Source organism: Diabrotica virgifera, chromosome 7, assembly GCF_917563875.1.
Source record: "Diabrotica virgifera virgifera chromosome 7, PGI_DIABVI_V3a".
Taxonomy (NCBI): Eukaryota; Metazoa; Arthropoda; class Insecta; order Coleoptera; family Chrysomelidae; genus Diabrotica; species Diabrotica virgifera.
This window is the reverse complement of record NC_065449.1, coordinates 58771163-58788928: the sequence shown is the minus strand read 5'-3', so window position 1 is coordinate 58788928 and position 17766 is coordinate 58771163. Positions and strand designations below refer to the sequence as shown.

The window sequence follows — 17766 nt, the reverse complement described above, 5'->3', positions numbered from 1 at the left end:
ACTGTCGCCGGGACTAAAACTTGACAGCACAGTGTTCATACGTTTTCTTTTAGGTATGTACTACTAATTAAGTTATAGACTCTTATCGTGCCTAAAATGATTGGCAAATTTCACTTATCCCGGTTCTTAATATATTAAGGTCACTAGATGGCACCTGATATTTATTATAAAATCTCTAAGAACGCCAGTCGAATATAAATAGTTGTAACTTTCTACTTTAAACAAAGTATGAAAATAATGTGTAAATATTATATGCTAATCATAATATACTTAATATAATAATACACTATATGCTAAAAACAATTTTTTAAAGTTTTTATTTTAGACAAATCTTAAAATATGTATTGATATACAATGAAATATTCATTAAACTGTAGGAAAACTAGCGTCGCAGGTGATACAACATGTGGTTGGATGTCTTTGAATTCTAAAGAAACCTTCTTCACCCCAAGAAGTTCCCCAGGAATTTTTGACAATCCAATAATGTTGGTCATTTTCTTGTCCATAGCCAACAGCTAATACACCATGATTTATAGCTCCCACCCAATTAGAACAACTAGGATCGCCCAGTACTCCGCCCTTATAAAGCTGAAGATTTTCTGTAGCTTGCATCGCAATGGATATAGGACCAACCGTCGCTAAAATAACAATAATAAGAAATTAAAGTTATAAGTCTATGGATACAACATGTATACAGTGATGAGCGCGCTAATAACTGGCAAAATAACGCAAAAGATGGAAAACAAAACATTGTGAAGGAAAAAGAGATGAACTAGTAGAGGTGGAAACTATCGATATAAACGTAAAAATTAACAAATCATACAGAAGTAAAAACTTCGTTTGTACAATGATATAAAAAAAGTTTATTAAAAACCATTAAAAGTCATCCAAAAGGATTCGCGAAACGTTTTCAATCTAGAGCATATCATCTTCAGTGCGTTCTGCTTAGTACATGAAACTAGCAACCTTATGAAATTAGTAATATCGAGAAATATGGTTTACATGATACTTATATGATATTTATAGCGACTCCAAGTCGATGTTAAAAGATTGAATGTGTTAGGAGTGCTCAAAGGGCAACATGGTTCCCTGCTCGATAAGAACTTGTGGTTCTTGCCAGTTCAATGGACACAGACCAACCTCTGATTGAACTGGCAAGAACCACAAGTTCTTATCGAGCAGGGAACCATGTTGCCCTTTGAGCACTCCCAACACATTCATTATTTTATCATCGACTTGGAGTCGCTATAAATTTCATATAAGTATCATGTATACCATATTTCTCGATGTTACCAATTTCATAAGGTGTTAGTTTCATGTACTAAGCAGAACGCACTGAAGATGATGTGATCTAGATTTAAAACATTTTGCGAATCCTTTTGGATGACTTTTAATGGTTTTTAATAAACTTTTTTCATACCATTGTACAAACGAAGTTTTTACTTCTGTATGCTTTTTTAATTATGGGATTTTCCCACTGATTTTGTAAAAATTATTACATTACATAGTTTCCCACCTTTAGATGTCTGTGACAGAAGTATTTTATAAAATTCTTCTGTCATAGTGACAGTTGTCATACTCCTCTGATACGTCTATAGGTGGGAAACTATGTAATGTAATGTTAATTTATAGGTTTATAATTTCCATCTTTACTAGTTTCATATTATTATACTTCACAATGTTATATTTTTTTCCATCTTTTGCGTTATTTTGCCGGTTATTAGCGCGCTTATTACTGTATAAGTATCATGGACACTGTTTGGATTCCGCGATGCCTTAAGCAGCCGAGAGAATGTATTGGTGCAGGGATGTCAACTGTGACGTATATATTATTTGTTTTATTGACTATGAAAAGGCAATTGATAGAGTGAAACATGATAAGCTCATAAACTCATAACCATCTTCAAAGAATCGGGATTAGATGATAGAGATTTGAGAATCATATATAATTTATAGTACAACCAAACTGCCAACATTAAAGTGGACGACCAATCGACGAAGGCAACCTCCATGGATAGGGAAGTGAGATAAAGATGCATTCTGTCGCCAGTGTTATTTAATATATACTCTGAACATAAGTTCGAACAATCGCTGGGAGAACTATAGGAAGGCGTATTAATCAATGGGGTGCGTCTAAACAACATTAGATATGCTGACGACGCAGTAGATTTTGTAGATACCCTAGACGGTTTTGCAAAGAATAATGTCACAGTATCAGATATAGGTTTTAGGTCGGGAAGGTCATGCACTGACGCTATATTTATAGTGAGGCAAGTTCAAGAGAAATCGTTGAAATACAACAAACCGGCATATTTGTGTTTCGTGGACCTTAAGAAAGCATTTGACAGGGTCACATTAAAGGACGTTATCCACTAGTTATACTCGAAATACTCGAAAGAGGTACCCTCTGAGAATAATTAAAACGATAGAAAACATCTACCAGAACAACACAATAAAAGTAAAAGTGGAAGATGAACTAACTGACCCAATTGAAGCCGGCAATGGGATAAGACAGGGGGATTCCTTGAGTCCTTTATTGTTCAACCTGATCATGGACGAAATAATAAAAAAAGTAAGAACTAAAGAAGGATACCAAATGGGAGAAAATAACTTAAAATAATCTGCTATGCGGACGATGCAATACTAATCTCTCAAAGTGAAGATGATTAACAACGTATGCTGCACCAATTCAACATAATCGCCAGAAAATTTAACATGTTAATTTCCTCAAAAAAGACAAAATGCATGGTTATAACAGCAGATCCAATAAGATGTAAATTGGAGCTGGAAGGTCAGATAATAGAACAAGTGATAGAGTTTAACTATCTAGCTACTACACTATCTAGCTACGGAAGGCTCGAAACAGAAGTGGAAGATCAAGTGAATAGAGCAAACAGAGCCGCAGGTTGCCTGAATAACACAATATGGAGAAATAAAAATATTGGAAAAGAAATGAAAGGCAGAATTTACAAAACAGTCATCCGACCAATAATGATATACGCTGCAGAAACACGACCCGACACAGAGAGGAAAAAAAGATGGCTCGAAACAGCGGAGATGAAAACCCTTCGAAAAATCAATGGTAAGACTCTATGGAACAGAGCTAGAATTACAGATATACGACGGAGATGCAAGGTGGATAACATTAATTACTGGGTAAGAAACAGAAGAATAGAATGGAATGACCACATAAGCCGAATGACAACAAATAGAGTAGCCAGGACAACGAGAGACGGTTCCCCAATAGGAAGACGATCAGTGGGAAGACCACGAAAACGATGGAACCACAACTTACTAGAGGCATATTGAAAAAACAGACAGAGTCATGTCTATACAAAAAGAAGAAGAAGAAGAAGTATCAGATATAAGTAGTTAACATAGACTTGATCTCAATACAAAAAAAAACAAACTACATGGTAGTCAGTAAGCGCGAAATATTAATTACACGGCTTTTGGTTAATCAACAACCGATTGACAGGGTGGAGGGCTACACATACCTTAGTACCAACATAAACAGCCAATGGGACCACTCTAGTGAAATAAAACAACGCATAGGAAAAGCGAGAACAGTGTTCATAATGATGAAGTTTCTTTTCAGAAGTCACGATTTATAACTTGTTACCAAAATCTCTATCGTCAGATGCTATATATGTTTTCTACATTAGTATACGGAGTAGAGGCTTGGACACTTTCCGAACCTTCTTTAAGAAAGCTCAAGGCATTCGAGATGAGGTACTACAGACGCATTTTAAGAATGGAAGCAAACGAAGAAGGATGTTGAACATCGAACAAATGTATCTATCAACTCAATATAAAAGATAGGTTGCTTAAACAAATACAACAGAGATACTTACAGTATTTTAGACACTTCTCCAGAAGAACAGGCACAATGTAAAAACTTATCATGGAGGGCAAAGTTGTAGGAAAAAGACCGGGCGGAAGATCTCCAAGGCGTTGGGTGGATCAAACAAAAATACTGATGGTAGTGGCGCCCAAGCGGGGATTTTTGTAGTAACTAGAGCGCGTCAGATCATTATATGGGGAGAAACCTGGTACCCTGTAGATGTACCTCTACAATATATTGGCTTTAAACACAGGAGAGTTCGTTAAGGGAGGGGGGGAGGCGAAAAAAAATCTATCCTTAAAAAGCTCGAAATTGTCAGATTAAGATAAGGCAAGTTAAGTACATGCAAAACAGTGTATATTTCAAAAATCTGACGATTTGGGCGGGGCGTAAGGAAATGGGTGAGTCACAAAGTTTCACAAAAAAAGCGAATATTTCGCGAAATTAACGATAGATCTAAGAACTAAAAAATACTTATATCTTATCGGTATATAGAATAGTAAGACTATTATGTATTGTTTTTGCTGAATGTGCTATGAGGTCACTCGGTTAAACAAAATTTGCCGAAACAGCGCGTATAATATTTTTTAAAAGTATGATACCGAGGCAAAAGAACAGATAATGCCAGATACCCTAACAAAATACCGAAATATTATTTAATAACGATATACGTTCCTACAAAAAATTACGCACCACCTTATAGACGGGTCATTGTTAATGTTTCGAATTTCTTGAACCTGTTGTCTAATTTAAGTAATTTTTTTAATATTATGTTGTCTTATTTTTATAAATATCTCTGTAATAATATTGTTGCTAGACAAATCAATTATTTTCATTGTACACCGGGTGTAGGTACCAATCAAACTGTGTTTTTTCTCAGAGCTAGCATCACTCTGTGGAATATTCTTGCATTTATAAAATACTGAAATTTAAACGATAGCCTCATATTTTAATAACATTATGTTTCTTTATTCATTCGCTTATATTGGATAATAAAATGCATAAGTTTCTAATAAACTTTAGTTAGTTAGAACATAGGCACGGATCACTTAGATCGTGGGTTCAAACCCCACCCAGTGTCAATTGTCTAGTTGTCAAAATACTTTTTATTATTTTTGTTACCACCTAACTGAAATAGCTAGGTAATCTAATTAACTAAAATAATTGTGGCTGATTTTGGCTGTTTTTGCGTTTTGTGTACAACCGCAAATAATGATATGTACAACCAGTGGTAGGTATATGCACCACAGATTAAAAACCGCTGGTCTACATATTTATTAATATGGCTGGTCTTTACTATGGCTATGATATTCCAGCTTAAAATGTACCTCTCTGTTACGTTGTTCAAAGATATGCAATATGCTAATAGGCAACTGCGAAACTTGCAAGACTCTTGCTGAAAGACCAAGACCAAGACCAAGACCAAGACCGGGAGTGCAATACCAAGACCAAGACCAAGACCAAGACTAGGTGTACTGGGGCAAGACCAAGACCAAGACTGTCTAAGTCTCGTCTTGGTATTGCATTTGGGCAATACTAATTAGACAGATACTCGTATATCATCCAAATATTACTTATTCTTATTACTTACCAATAGCACGTCTCAATGAATCATCATCTTTTGAGACCGTTTGGAAACCTTTTATTTTAAAAACAATATTGCTCGCATTTCGTCTACAAGACTCATCTACTCCTGCGTACGGATATGCTGCTTCACTTGATATACCTTTAGATTTAACATACTTAAAACCGTATTGCATATTTCCTCCATTGCAACCAGCGTTACCGTATAGTGCCGTACAGTCTACAAGTTCTTGTTCACTTAGAGGAAGTGTTACGTTATTTGCTAAGAAATTAAGTCCTTCTAATGCTCCAGTCTGTTAATAAAAAATAAATATCAATAAATAATTAAATAAATATATAAACGAATTGGGAAAAAAGTATTGTTGAAGTATGTAAAAATATTTAGGTACTTCCTAGCTGAGCGCCTTAGGCTTAGACATCTTCAAAATTAATGTCAAAAAGTATACTTAAAGTACCTCTACTAAAGAGAATGCAATGTTTTATTAAAAAAAATTATGCAAAAAAATCCTGAAAGAATTCTTTTTTAGTTAAAAAACTTGGAGGATAAATGAACGATGAATGGATGAAATTAAAAACACAATCTAGAAACAGCAGATTAGTAATTCACAAAAACACGTTAAAAAATTTAAGCATTTGAGCATAGTAGCAACATAATTAAAAAAAGTATAGTGGTAAGCGGCTGCATCAACAATTACATGAATTATTAAAATATATAAATGGGACAAGAAAGAGATTCCGGAATAATGGACGACATGGATGATCAAGCCAATAAATAAAAAAGGGACAAAGAGAAATTTTACAATTACAGGGCTATTACATTCTTTAACACAGCCTACAAGATCGTAGCCAATCTACATCATAAACCATCATACCTTGTATTAAACCATCAACTTAAAGCACATGCAGAGAATTTAATAGGAGTTATCAAAACGGTTTCCGTCTAGGAAGACCAACGATAAACAAAATACACAGTAGAAAAAATAATACAGAAATATAGGGAATATATAATAAGAACCTACATATAACTTTTGCTGACTTCAGAAGTGCCTTTGACTCCATAAACAGAATCAGTATGGGAAGGGCATGAATAAAAAAGGGAGGAATCCCAAACAAACTGATACAACTACAGCAGATGTGCTTGCAGAACTCCAAACCAAAACAAACCACTCCAAACCAACAATCAAATTTCAGTGAACAATGTCAGACGAAGTTAATATCATTAGAGGTGTGAAGCAAAACTAAATGGAAAGGATATAATACTTAATGGAACACAAATTACCGCTTATGCGAATTATTTAACAGTTGTAGCAGAGAAATAGAAGACTTAATAAATGCCGAAAACAAGCTGGATGTCGAAACAAAAAAGGTGAGATTAGTAATTAATGAACACAAAACCAAATACATTAATTGAACGGGGAAGCTGTAATGGGACTAATTTTAACGGAAAAATATAAATTTGCAGAAGTAATCAAGTTCAATTACCTAGGTGTTACAATAGAAAAAAGCACCAAAGAGAGAATACAGGAGAGAAGCCAGAAGGGTAATCAAGTTTTGGAATGAATAAGAAAATACTCAGATCAAACAAATAGTCCAAGTAATGCTTAAAATAGGCCCAATAGTCCCAATAAGGATCAAAATCTATATCATACCGAAAGGTGCTTTTATCATGGGGGTGGTTGCCACCCCATCTCGGGGGTGGAAATTTTTATTATATTGTGACCGCAACAGTTGGTAAAAACCTTCATTATAAGCAAAAAATGTTCTATACATTTTTTTGATAAAATTAATAGTTTTCGATTTATTCGCTATTGAAAGTGTTAGTTTTATATCGACAAAATCAATGTTTTTAATCCGTGTTCTGCTAATAACTCAAAAAGTTTTCGTTTTATCAAAACTTAACAAAAATATACCTTTTGAAAAAATAAACAAAACCGTTTTTTTTTATTTTCATTAAGACCAATAGTAATCGAGCTATACTTTATTATATGTTGACTATTCTTCATCAAATACTAAATATTGTAGTTTCAAAGTCAAAGGACGGGAAAACTATGCATTTTTCGAGAATAATTTGTTGAAACTAATTTAAAGTATTTAAAAATATGTATCTCCAGAAATAAAAAAAATAAATAGCTAAAAAAATTAGGTGATATAATTAAAAGAATGAAGTCCCTATTTTTTTCAGCAAAAAAGTGATCGTAAACAGCCCCCTAACCGCCACCCTAATTAAAATTTTTCATTGATCTGATTTGGTTTTCTTGATTTATGTATTATTAATAGGTTCTAGAAGTTTGATCGGCTTAGGATGATTAGGTTTAAAACAATTGGATTTAAAAGCGAATAACGAGTTTTTGTAGTTTGGTAAAAAAATACCTTTTTCTTCAGAGTAGAAAGATTAGCATCAGAGATACGAAAAAATATTTAAATATGAAATTGTAGCTTATTTAATTCCCAAGGACTTGGTTTGCAAAAAATTTTTACGACAAAAATTGAGTGAGCTATTGACAATTAAAACTTTCAATGCCACCTCTTTTTGTGACTGAGAATTTTAAAACGATTTAATATTAACAGTCTTATAGATCTTATAAAAACCTACAAAATTCTTTTTTAACGAACTTTCTAAGATAAAAACAAAAAAAGTTACGGTTAAAAAATCAATACATTTTTTTGAAAAAAAAAAAAGGAGAAATCAAATTGGAAGCATAATAATGTTAGTTAGCGGTATTTTTAGTCATTGGCCTTATTTAATCTTCTTTATTTATGTATTATTAATAGATTCTAGAAGTTTGACTGACTTAGAATGATTAGTTTTTAAAAAACTGAAGTTTAAATCGAATAACGAATTTTTGCTATTTGGTAAAAAATGCCATTTTCTTCAGAATAGAAAGATTAGCATCAGCGATGCGAAAAAATGTTTAAATATGAAATTGTATGTAATTTAATTTCCAAGAACTTGGTTTAATAAAATTTGTTCTACGACAAAATTTGAGTGAATCGTAAATGGGTATATCATCAAAAAACATTGATTTTTATATATAAAACTGACACTTTCGATAGCGAATAAATCAAAAAATATTAATTTTATCAAAAAAATAAATAGAAAATTTTTTGCTTAGAATAAATATTTTTATTAACTTTTGGGGTCAAAATATAATAAAAAATTTCCACCCCCGAGATGGGGTGGCAACCACCCCCATGGTAAAAGCGCCTGTCGGCATCATATAGATTTTGATCCATGGACTATCCACTATTTATTCTAAAATTTTCAAGCAAGTTGTAAACATTTCGAGGTGAAAAGCTTTGGTTCCTGAACTAAAATAAAAATCAGAATGTATAAGACTGATCAGGCCAGTTTATGCTATGGAAACCAAGACGCTCACAAAAAAGATGAAGAACATCTAAGAATAGTAGAAAGAAAAATAATGAGATCAATATTGGGACCAAAAAAACAAGCGACGGAAGAACAAAAATGAAGACCAATAAAGAAATTCAACAAGAAATAGGAGGTGGGAGGATATCAAGATCCATAAATTCAAGACGACTAGAATGAGCAGGCAACATAATGAGAAGAGCACCCACAGAAATGATAAAAAGAATCACGAACTGGACGCCCCTGAGATCAAGAAAAATAGGAAGACCCAGGATAAGATGGTGGAATCATATAGAGGATAACCAATCCTGCAAGGACACATACAGATCTATAAGAAATAAACCAAACAGAAATAATCCACATGGAAAAAGGATTATTATATGCACTGGCATTGCTCTAATCCTCTAGGATTGAACGGCTGTGATGATGAATATGCGTTCCCTATTTTACTTCCGTGTTTATTATTTTTGAATTTCACTAGTAACTTTAACACGTTGACGGACAGAACGTCTGTAGACGTCTAATTTCCATTTATTTAATGTGACGCAACGTCTATAGACGTCATTTTTAAAATAACGAGTTATGACAAAAACTTCGGTAGATTTTTTGTCACATTACATCTACAGATGCATATGAAACGTGACACGACATGCATGGTCGTCATCCACATGTTTAAAAATAATGTTAAAAAACTTCTTGTTTCCATAAACTATAATTCAGCAATTTCCCTATTCTATTTTGTTCTTTATTTAAATTATACAACAGCAAAAATTTCAGCTCAGGTGTTGATTTTCTATTCTAATTAGCAAAATTCATATAGTGTCACAACATTTGCTTATACATTTGACGCACTGTCCGTCAACGTGTTAATTAATATTTGTTTAACTAATATTCAAAAATACTTATATGTATACAAACAATAAAAAATACTCACAACACTAAACGACCAACAAGATCCACAACTGCCTTGGTCCTTAACTTCCAAAACTGCACCTGATCCTCTCCAATCAAAGGAATCAGGTATTGGATCATCGGACAATTGTGCAAGTATACCTTGAATATTTGGCTTTGTACTTATTTGTTTATTAAGCATAGACATAAATTCAACAGCTGTTAAATCTGCAAATTTGGTTACACCCATATAATAAGAAACTTCGCCTTTCTGGTATCTGGCATTATGTTCTTCAATTTTCTTTAGATTTAAACGAAAAACAGACAAGCGATAGTTTTCTTCTAGAACATGTGCATATGATTTATTATGGTTACGCTAAAAATGAAAACATTGTAAAATTATGGAGTAAGTATACATTTTGTATGATTTAATGTAAGTCTTGTGATGTATGTATATTAAACCCAAAACTATGTTTATAAAAAAATGGAATCCAATGATCCGGAGAACTAAAGATTTCTTACGCTAGAAAACAAATTCTGGTTACAAACTAAATCCGAGCCTTCAATAATTTACATATTACCTACAACAAAGAATTGGATAAAGTAAAACATGACAGACTTATAGAAAAAAAAACAAGAATCTGGATATGAGGGATGTATCATTGATATAAAATTTATACTACAGCCGACGATCAAATCTGAAAATTGGAAGAGAAGTCAAACAAATTGAAGAGTCTCAAATGCAGAATTCACCACTAAATAAAATTAAAATGGTAAATAGTTATTTAAATCTGAGACTCTTCGTGTTAAAAGTTCTTTCTGGTACATCCTTAATCTGCGACTTTTACAACTTATAAGACCGCAGACGACGAATATAGAAAACAAAAAGGACTCCTTGCAATCACATTCGGTTTTCATTCGTCTAGGAAAAGGACAGAAGAGGAACTATCTAGTACTCAAATCTGAGTAAAGATAGAAAATGAAATAGAAGGTTTTGCTTGTTTTTGATTCAGAGGGTTGCACAATCTCTGGACAGCTGTTTCCACCATTTCAGGCTTCCTCAACAGCGCTAGCATGCACTCCTTATGAGGAAGCCTGAAATGGTGGAAACAGCTGTCCAGCGATTGTGCAACCCTCTGAATCAAAAACAAAGCAAAACCATATATTTACTTTGGAAGAGAAGTGTTAGAAGAAATGCAGATAAGGAGAGGGATTAGTCAAGGTTGCATACTGTCGCCGTTATTGTTTAATACTTATTCTGAAGAAATCGTACACAAAGCTTTGGTAAACGAGACAGTCGGCATAACAGTGAATGGAAGTTTAATTAATAACATTAGGTATGCCTATGATACAGTCATAATAGCCGACAACTTGGAAGATTTAAAAAAAGAATGAACAATATATTAAGATATAGTGGAGAATGCGGACTCTCTCTTAATATCAAAAAAACCAAGATTATGAAAATCAGCAAGAACGACAATACAAAGGAAATATTAACGGCAGGTGGCTAGCAGATTGAGAGAGTAAAAAAATATATACTTACTTGGGACCGACAAAAATGAAGAAGATTTAATGCAGGAAAGATTTGACGTTGGTCCTCAGCATAAGACTAATTAAATGTTATGTACACCGTGTGCTTTACTATGAAGCTGAATCATGGACATTAAATCTAAATTCAATAAATCGATTTAACGCGTTTGAAATGTGGACATCTAGAAGAGTGTTAAGGATTTCATGGGTAGATAGAGTCACGAATATAGAAGCGTTAAAAACAATAGGCAGAGAGAGGGAAATTGAAAACACAATAAAAGAAAGGAAATTTCATTATCTCGGACATGTGATGAGAGGCGAAAGATATAACTAGGGTGCTAAAACTATGGTGCTAGGGTGTTCGGTAAAAAAAGTACCTATATGTCAAAAAGGGTCAAAATATTATTGTTGCCGGAAAACACTATAAAGGAATATATATTTACCTTGGTATCAATAGAACAAGTCAATGTGGTAATATAAAATAAATAAAATTATTTTGAATCAAGAACCAAGCTAAAAATGAAAAGAAAGTACCACTAGACTAGCAGATAGGCATTATAACACCATTGTATAAAAAAGGAGATAGCAAAGAATGCTCAAACTATAGAGGAATAACACTTGGAAGCACAGTAGGAACACTTTATGCTAGTCTACATACTAGAGAACAGGCTAAGAGAAAAACTAGAAAACACCTTTGAGGTGAAGATATTTCGAAAACACTAGAAAAAAGAAAAATTGAACATCTAATAGGATGCATTCGGAGTTTATACGAAAAAACGAAAAGCTATTTAAGGACAAGAAATGAAAAATCAAAAGTATTCGACAGCAACATTGGATTAAAACAGGGTTGTGTTCTGAGCCCACTTTAACCTAGTACTAGATGACGTAATAAAATAATGCAAACATAAATGGAGAAAATATAACTTTGGATATTGGAAGTTGAGAATGATACAAATAACAGAGCTATGCTACGCAGACGACATGGTGACCATTGGGGAGTCAGAAAAACAATTAGAAAAAAATATAAACATATTGTATGAAGGACTAAAAATCAGAAATATGAAAATAAACAAAGAAAAATAAAAAACAATGATAATTGGAAGACAAAAAGGGAAATATGAAATAGAAGTAGATGGCCAGCAACTTGAACATGAAGGCAGATATAAGTATTTAGGGGTAATCATAAGCCGGGATGGAAAATTAGAAGATGATATAAATGAAAGAATTGCAAAGACTTGTAAGCTGTACAATCTTATTAAGAGTAACTTTTTAAAAAAGAAAGAAATGCCTAAGAATATAAAGACGGAAATAGTAAAAAATATCGTGAAAACCACTCTAACCTATGGCTGTGAATCTTGGGCATTAACAAAAAGGCAAAAGAATAGACTAATATTTTTGAGAACAATAGAAGGGAAAACAAGGAAAGATAAAATTAGAAATCAAACCTTTAGAGAAAATCCGAAAATACACCATGATCCGGCTCGAAGGACCATGTATAATGTATAATCCCTCTGGGGCTCAGTGGAGAACGTTGTTCAGATGGAAACACCAATAGCGATAAAGGAATTTATTTATAGAACCGACACTAGGGTAATTTTAATCCGGGAGAACTTTTGAACACTGACTGGTTACTGGTACTCGTTTAGTTGAATACTGATGAAGACTCTATTTGAAGTACATCTTGACGGCTTGAATTGATTCTTGAGAATGATTCTAAATTTGTCTTATTTCTCAGCGGTGGCACTTAGTATTGGTGTCAAGCCACGCGCTGAGTATATTTACAAATATTGAGAACAAAGGAATATATTTGATCATCAAATTAAATAATGCAATTGCCCGAATTATTGTTTACAGTTTACAATTCGTGAACTAAATTAGAGACCCGTACATGTAATTATATAATAAAAAATTGGTTCATGTCATATACGGGGTGATAAAAATATACTGTTCATTATCGAATATGAATAATGAATGTTTGATATTGGACACACCCAGTTACAACAACAATCGAACAAGGACAACTTAGATGGCTCGGACATGTACTGAGAAGAGGAGAAGAAAAAATAGTAAGACAAACATATGAAGCGAGAGATATGGGAAGAAAGAAAAGAGGAAGACCAAGAAAGACGTGGACAGAAGAAATAAGGGAAGCGGCCGAAACAAGAGGAATAAAATGGGAGGAAACAAAAGCATTGGCCATTGATAGAAGGAAATGGAAGTAAATGTGGAAGAAACCGACGTAGAACCCAACTCCGCAATAACTCACACTAAAAGGTAGAAGAGCTCTGGATTAAGTAAGTCTTAAGTAAAATTATTTGGTCGTAGATAAAATTGCTAGTAGATATGGCAATTTATTATCGTTTTTTGCTTCTCCTGAAAATTTGACTAAACTGACTTATACTTCTTTTAACGAGCGCCCTAGTTAACATCGTGAGACTCACAATTCAAGGAAAAATAGAGTGTAGGATGGAGACGCGTTTCCTGGTTGAATAACCTGAGAGAATGGTTTAGTTGCAGCTCAAGGCAAATGTTCAAAGCAGCTGTCTGCAGAAGAATAATTTACAAAGCAAACGGACAATAAATAAGGAGACATGGGGTATCTAAAACTTGCATTCCATGGTACGTTAGTTTATCTAGGTAAAAATCCAACGAATTTGATTCTTATTAGTCAGTTTGTGAGTAAATGAAGATAATGAAGGACGTTTAAATTTCGTTTCAGAGACCACCACCATCTGTTTATACATATTTGATCCTTCTGGTGATCCTCAAAATAGCCTATCGTAAGCTCTGAATTGAAACCAAATCTCCCTGTCATGTTGCAAATTATTAACAATCATTTGCAAAGATACAACAGCGACATCTATTAAAAGCAAAAATAAACCCAAAAACCTCTATGTTTATAAATAAATAGATCCCATTACCTTAAAGTTTTCCCATTGTTGTTTAGTTGACAAAGCATTGACTACCACGATGGTCCCAATGAGGGTCAATAAAATTTTCATTCTAAAAATAAGAAAATTGTGTCAAATCGTTTCGTAGCAAAAAATGGATAAATGTTAGGTTATTTTTTAATGAACTTGAAGCTGGTATTGTTCCCTAATATTGATTAGAGGACAATACTTACAAGTAATTCACTTACAACTATCAGAGTAAATTAAAATTAGACGTAGAATAAGTGTCACTGTGATTAAGTTATAGTATCGCCAATTATTTTTAATGCTTTCTCGTAAGACTCCCTAAAAGAGGGAAAAGGTGTAAAACAGCTGAAATGAAGGTAAATGGAGTTTCCATTAACAACATTAGATATGCGGATGACACGGTCTTCTTAGCCGAAAATATTGAGGATTTTCAGAGACTGATAACCAGAACAGCAAATTATATTGAGCATATCGAAATCTCAAAGAAGTAACGAGAATATTCTCATAGACGGAACCAATATTGAACGAATAAACCAATATTCATATCTTGAGACAATGATTAATTCCACAAATGATTACTGGCAGTAACTCAAAATCAGAACAGAAAATACTAGACCTCAACAAAATAAGGAGGGTGCTCTGCATAAAAGATTTGTAGTTGTAGCTAACAGTTAAGCTGGCTAGTTGCTACATTTTCTCGACTTTTGTTTTGTGGAATGTAAATGCGATATCACTGAAAAAACTGGAATCACTCGAGCCATGGGTATATAGAAGAATTCAGAAATAAATTCCGAACAAAAAAAGATTGAAAAATATTTAGTATAAAAAATCTGACAGGCTTACCTGAGTCTTATTTTCTGTTCAAACGAAATATAAGTTTTTAAACTATGATTTTATCTTAATGAAGTATTTACTGTACTGATTTAAAAGAATTTTAAAAGATATTTATAGTTCAAAGTAAATCACTTCAATTTTTTTATCAGTTAAATTAGACTATCAGTTTATTAAATTATAATACAAAAAATCACACAAAAATATGAATTATATTAAAATTTTATCATAACGATTCTAGAAAATCTGAGAGATTTTTATGTTATACATATTGCACTGAACAAAATTTTAATCATACTTGTAGTAGAGGATACGATATAAGGTCGATCTGATCTGCACCGATCTGTTTATTGGATAAAAATGATTTAATATGAAATTTAGTAACTTAAAAATTATAAAAAACAAGGGGTTCCCGATAAAATTTTTTTCTGACTATTAAAACCCTTGAACGCCCAACCTTTTTTAAGTTCCATGTATGCCCAAGAGTGGGTAAAAATGTCCACCTCGAAAATAGCTAATATATTTATTGAGAGTTGTTGGAAATGGACTAAACTTAAGAAACTTATGCTTAATAAACACAGCATCTTCTAAAATATTAATATAAACAATTTACAAACCTTACAACAAAATTACAATGTACATCAAAATTAACATACCAGTAAAAACCAGTAATTCAGATTTGTCGATTTTCTCCACATTCTTCCTTTCAGCCTCCTCATTGGCAGATAATTATGTAGATTATGTAATTATACGTCGATAATTATATGGATTATCTTCCTACCACCAAAAATTATATAGAAACCTTTAGGAACAAGTTTTACCAAGGGTGTACTTTTTATACCACCCATATTTAACTCAAGATGCTATTTTTTTTTTCAAAAATATCGGTAGAACCAAATTAACATTCGATAAAGGGCTGTATTTTTAACAATAAATAATTTTTTTTAAATTTTTAAACACGTAATAAATATGTTACAAGGGAATACGCATTAGGTGGACATTTTTTACCCACCCTTCGTAATATTTTTTTTTAATTAAATTAAATCGACCCGGGCAGATATTAATTCAAATTTTTTCAATCATTCTAAATGAAATAGTACATTATATACCGCGGGACTGAAGTAGTACATTTAATCCTGAAGGTAAAGTTTATGGCCCGACCGCAGGGAGGGCCATAATTTACCTGAAGGATTAAATGTACTTCAGTCGCAAGGTATATACGATACTTTTCGTACTTCCGGTATGATTTTATTAATTATTTCAATAATTTCAATCAGTTTTTTCTCTCTTCAACTCATTTAATAAACTGTCTTTAAAATAAGTTACCATAGTAACATTGCGTTGTGACAGTTATAATTTAGAAACATTGTCATTACTAGTGTCATTGTAAAGAAACATTGTTATTGATAATTATTGGTATCATGAGTGAAGAAGGTGTATCTGATATTGATAAAAGAGCAGCCGAAGTAGGTGAAGAATTGTTACCACCGAAATCTAGAAAACTATACGAGCAGCAGTACGATGCTTTTAAAAAGTGGTGCCGCTTAAAAAATGTGAGACAACCTACTGAAAATGCGCTGTTAGTCTACTTCGATGATAAATCAAAAGCGGTTTGTGCCTCAACTCTCTGGGCACATTACTCAATGCTGAAATCGGTTATTAACATTAGAGAAGATATTGATATAAGTAAATTTCCAAAATTATTAGCTTTTTTGAAGAGAAGAAATGAGGGATTTAAGCCAAAGAAGTCAAGAATTCTCACGTCTGAGCAGGTAGATCAGTTCTTACGGGAGGCTCCGGATGATAAATATTTAATGCTTAAGGTAAATTTGGAAATTTGTTTATATTCAGAAATTTTAAGAAATCAATTTTTTTGTAGGTTGCACTTATTTTGGGCGTTGCGGGAGCTTGTCGTGGAAAAGAGTTGGTTGATTTAGAAATCGACGATGTGAGAGATTTGGGCGATTCCTTCCTAATTGCGATTAGAAACACCAAAAATAAAATTGACCGAAATTTTGTGATCAAAAATTCAGAAAACAGTGCCATCAGTTTTGTGGCGATATTTCGGAAATATGTGGCATTGCGAAAGACAGGGACAACTCATTCAAAATTTTTTGTTCAATACATCAACAAAGAATGTACTACGCGAGTAGTAGGAAAAAACATGTTTGGTACAATTCCACGGCAAATAGCAGCTTTCTTGAAATTAGAAAATGCGACGTCTTATACGGGACATTGTTTTAGACGCACATCTGCGTCTTTGTTAGCTGATTCGGGAGCAACAATAGACGTGCTGAAGAGACATGGAGGATGGAAATCCTCCAACGTGGCCGAGGGATATATTGAATCGTCTATTAAAAATAAACAAAAAATTTCAGATAAAATATTTGGTCAAGTCGCCGATTCGTCCACTATAGTTATGCCACAGTCCTCATTCTCGCTTCCTGTTTCCGCAGGATCTTCGAAACAAACACCAGTTCAATATGAAAAGGACCTATCTGTTACTCGTCAGTTACCTGCTGCATTAACCCAGGAAAGACTGGTCAATATGACGAACTGTCACAATATTAATTTGAATATTAACCTTAATTACCATTCTAATTAATTATATTTTTCAATAAAATATCCCTTAAATTCGTTTGTTTGTGATTTAATCGTTCCGGGAGTTTCGTCAATATTTAATCCCGGAGGGATTAAATGTGACACTTTAGTACCTGTCACAAGGGAGTGAAGTTGTCACTTTAGGCCCGGAAGTACGAAAAAGTTATTTTGCAATTTTTCTCTTAAGTTGATCATTTTCG

At 33.1% G+C, this 17766-nt stretch overlaps 1 protein-coding gene across 1 annotated transcript; it reads right to left on the bottom strand.

Annotated features, from left to right (window-relative positions):
* Positions 1-291: 291 nt before the first annotated feature.
* On the bottom strand, positions 292-15113 carry LOC114342231 (cathepsin L-like proteinase). The gene is made up of 5 exons (XM_028293022.2): positions 14978-15113; positions 14138-14219; positions 9730-10062; positions 5436-5721; positions 292-638 (listed from the first exon to the last, which is right to left on the bottom strand). The coding sequence occupies exons 2-5, from the start codon at positions 14216-14218 to the stop codon at positions 367-369; spliced, it is 972 nt and encodes a 323-aa protein (XP_028148823.1). The 5' UTR covers position 14219; positions 14978-15113; the 3' UTR covers positions 292-366.
* Positions 15114-17766: the final 2653 nt, after the last annotated feature.

What these genes read in the sequence shown, in the direction of transcription:
- LOC114342231 (XM_028293022.2), bottom strand. Translation starts at nt 14,218, where the DNA reads ATGAAAATTTTATTGACCCTCATTGGGACCATCGTGGTAGTCAATGCT. An exon ending in AACAATGGGAAAACTTTAAG is followed by an intron (nt 10,063 to 14,137) that starts GTAATGGGATCT and finishes TTTCATTTTTAG; the next exon opens with CGTAACCATAATAAATCATA. An exon ending in CTTGTTGGTCGTTTAGTGTT is followed by an intron (nt 5,722 to 9,729) that starts GTGAGTATTTTT and finishes TTTTATTAACAG; the next exon opens with ACTGGAGCATTAGAAGGACT.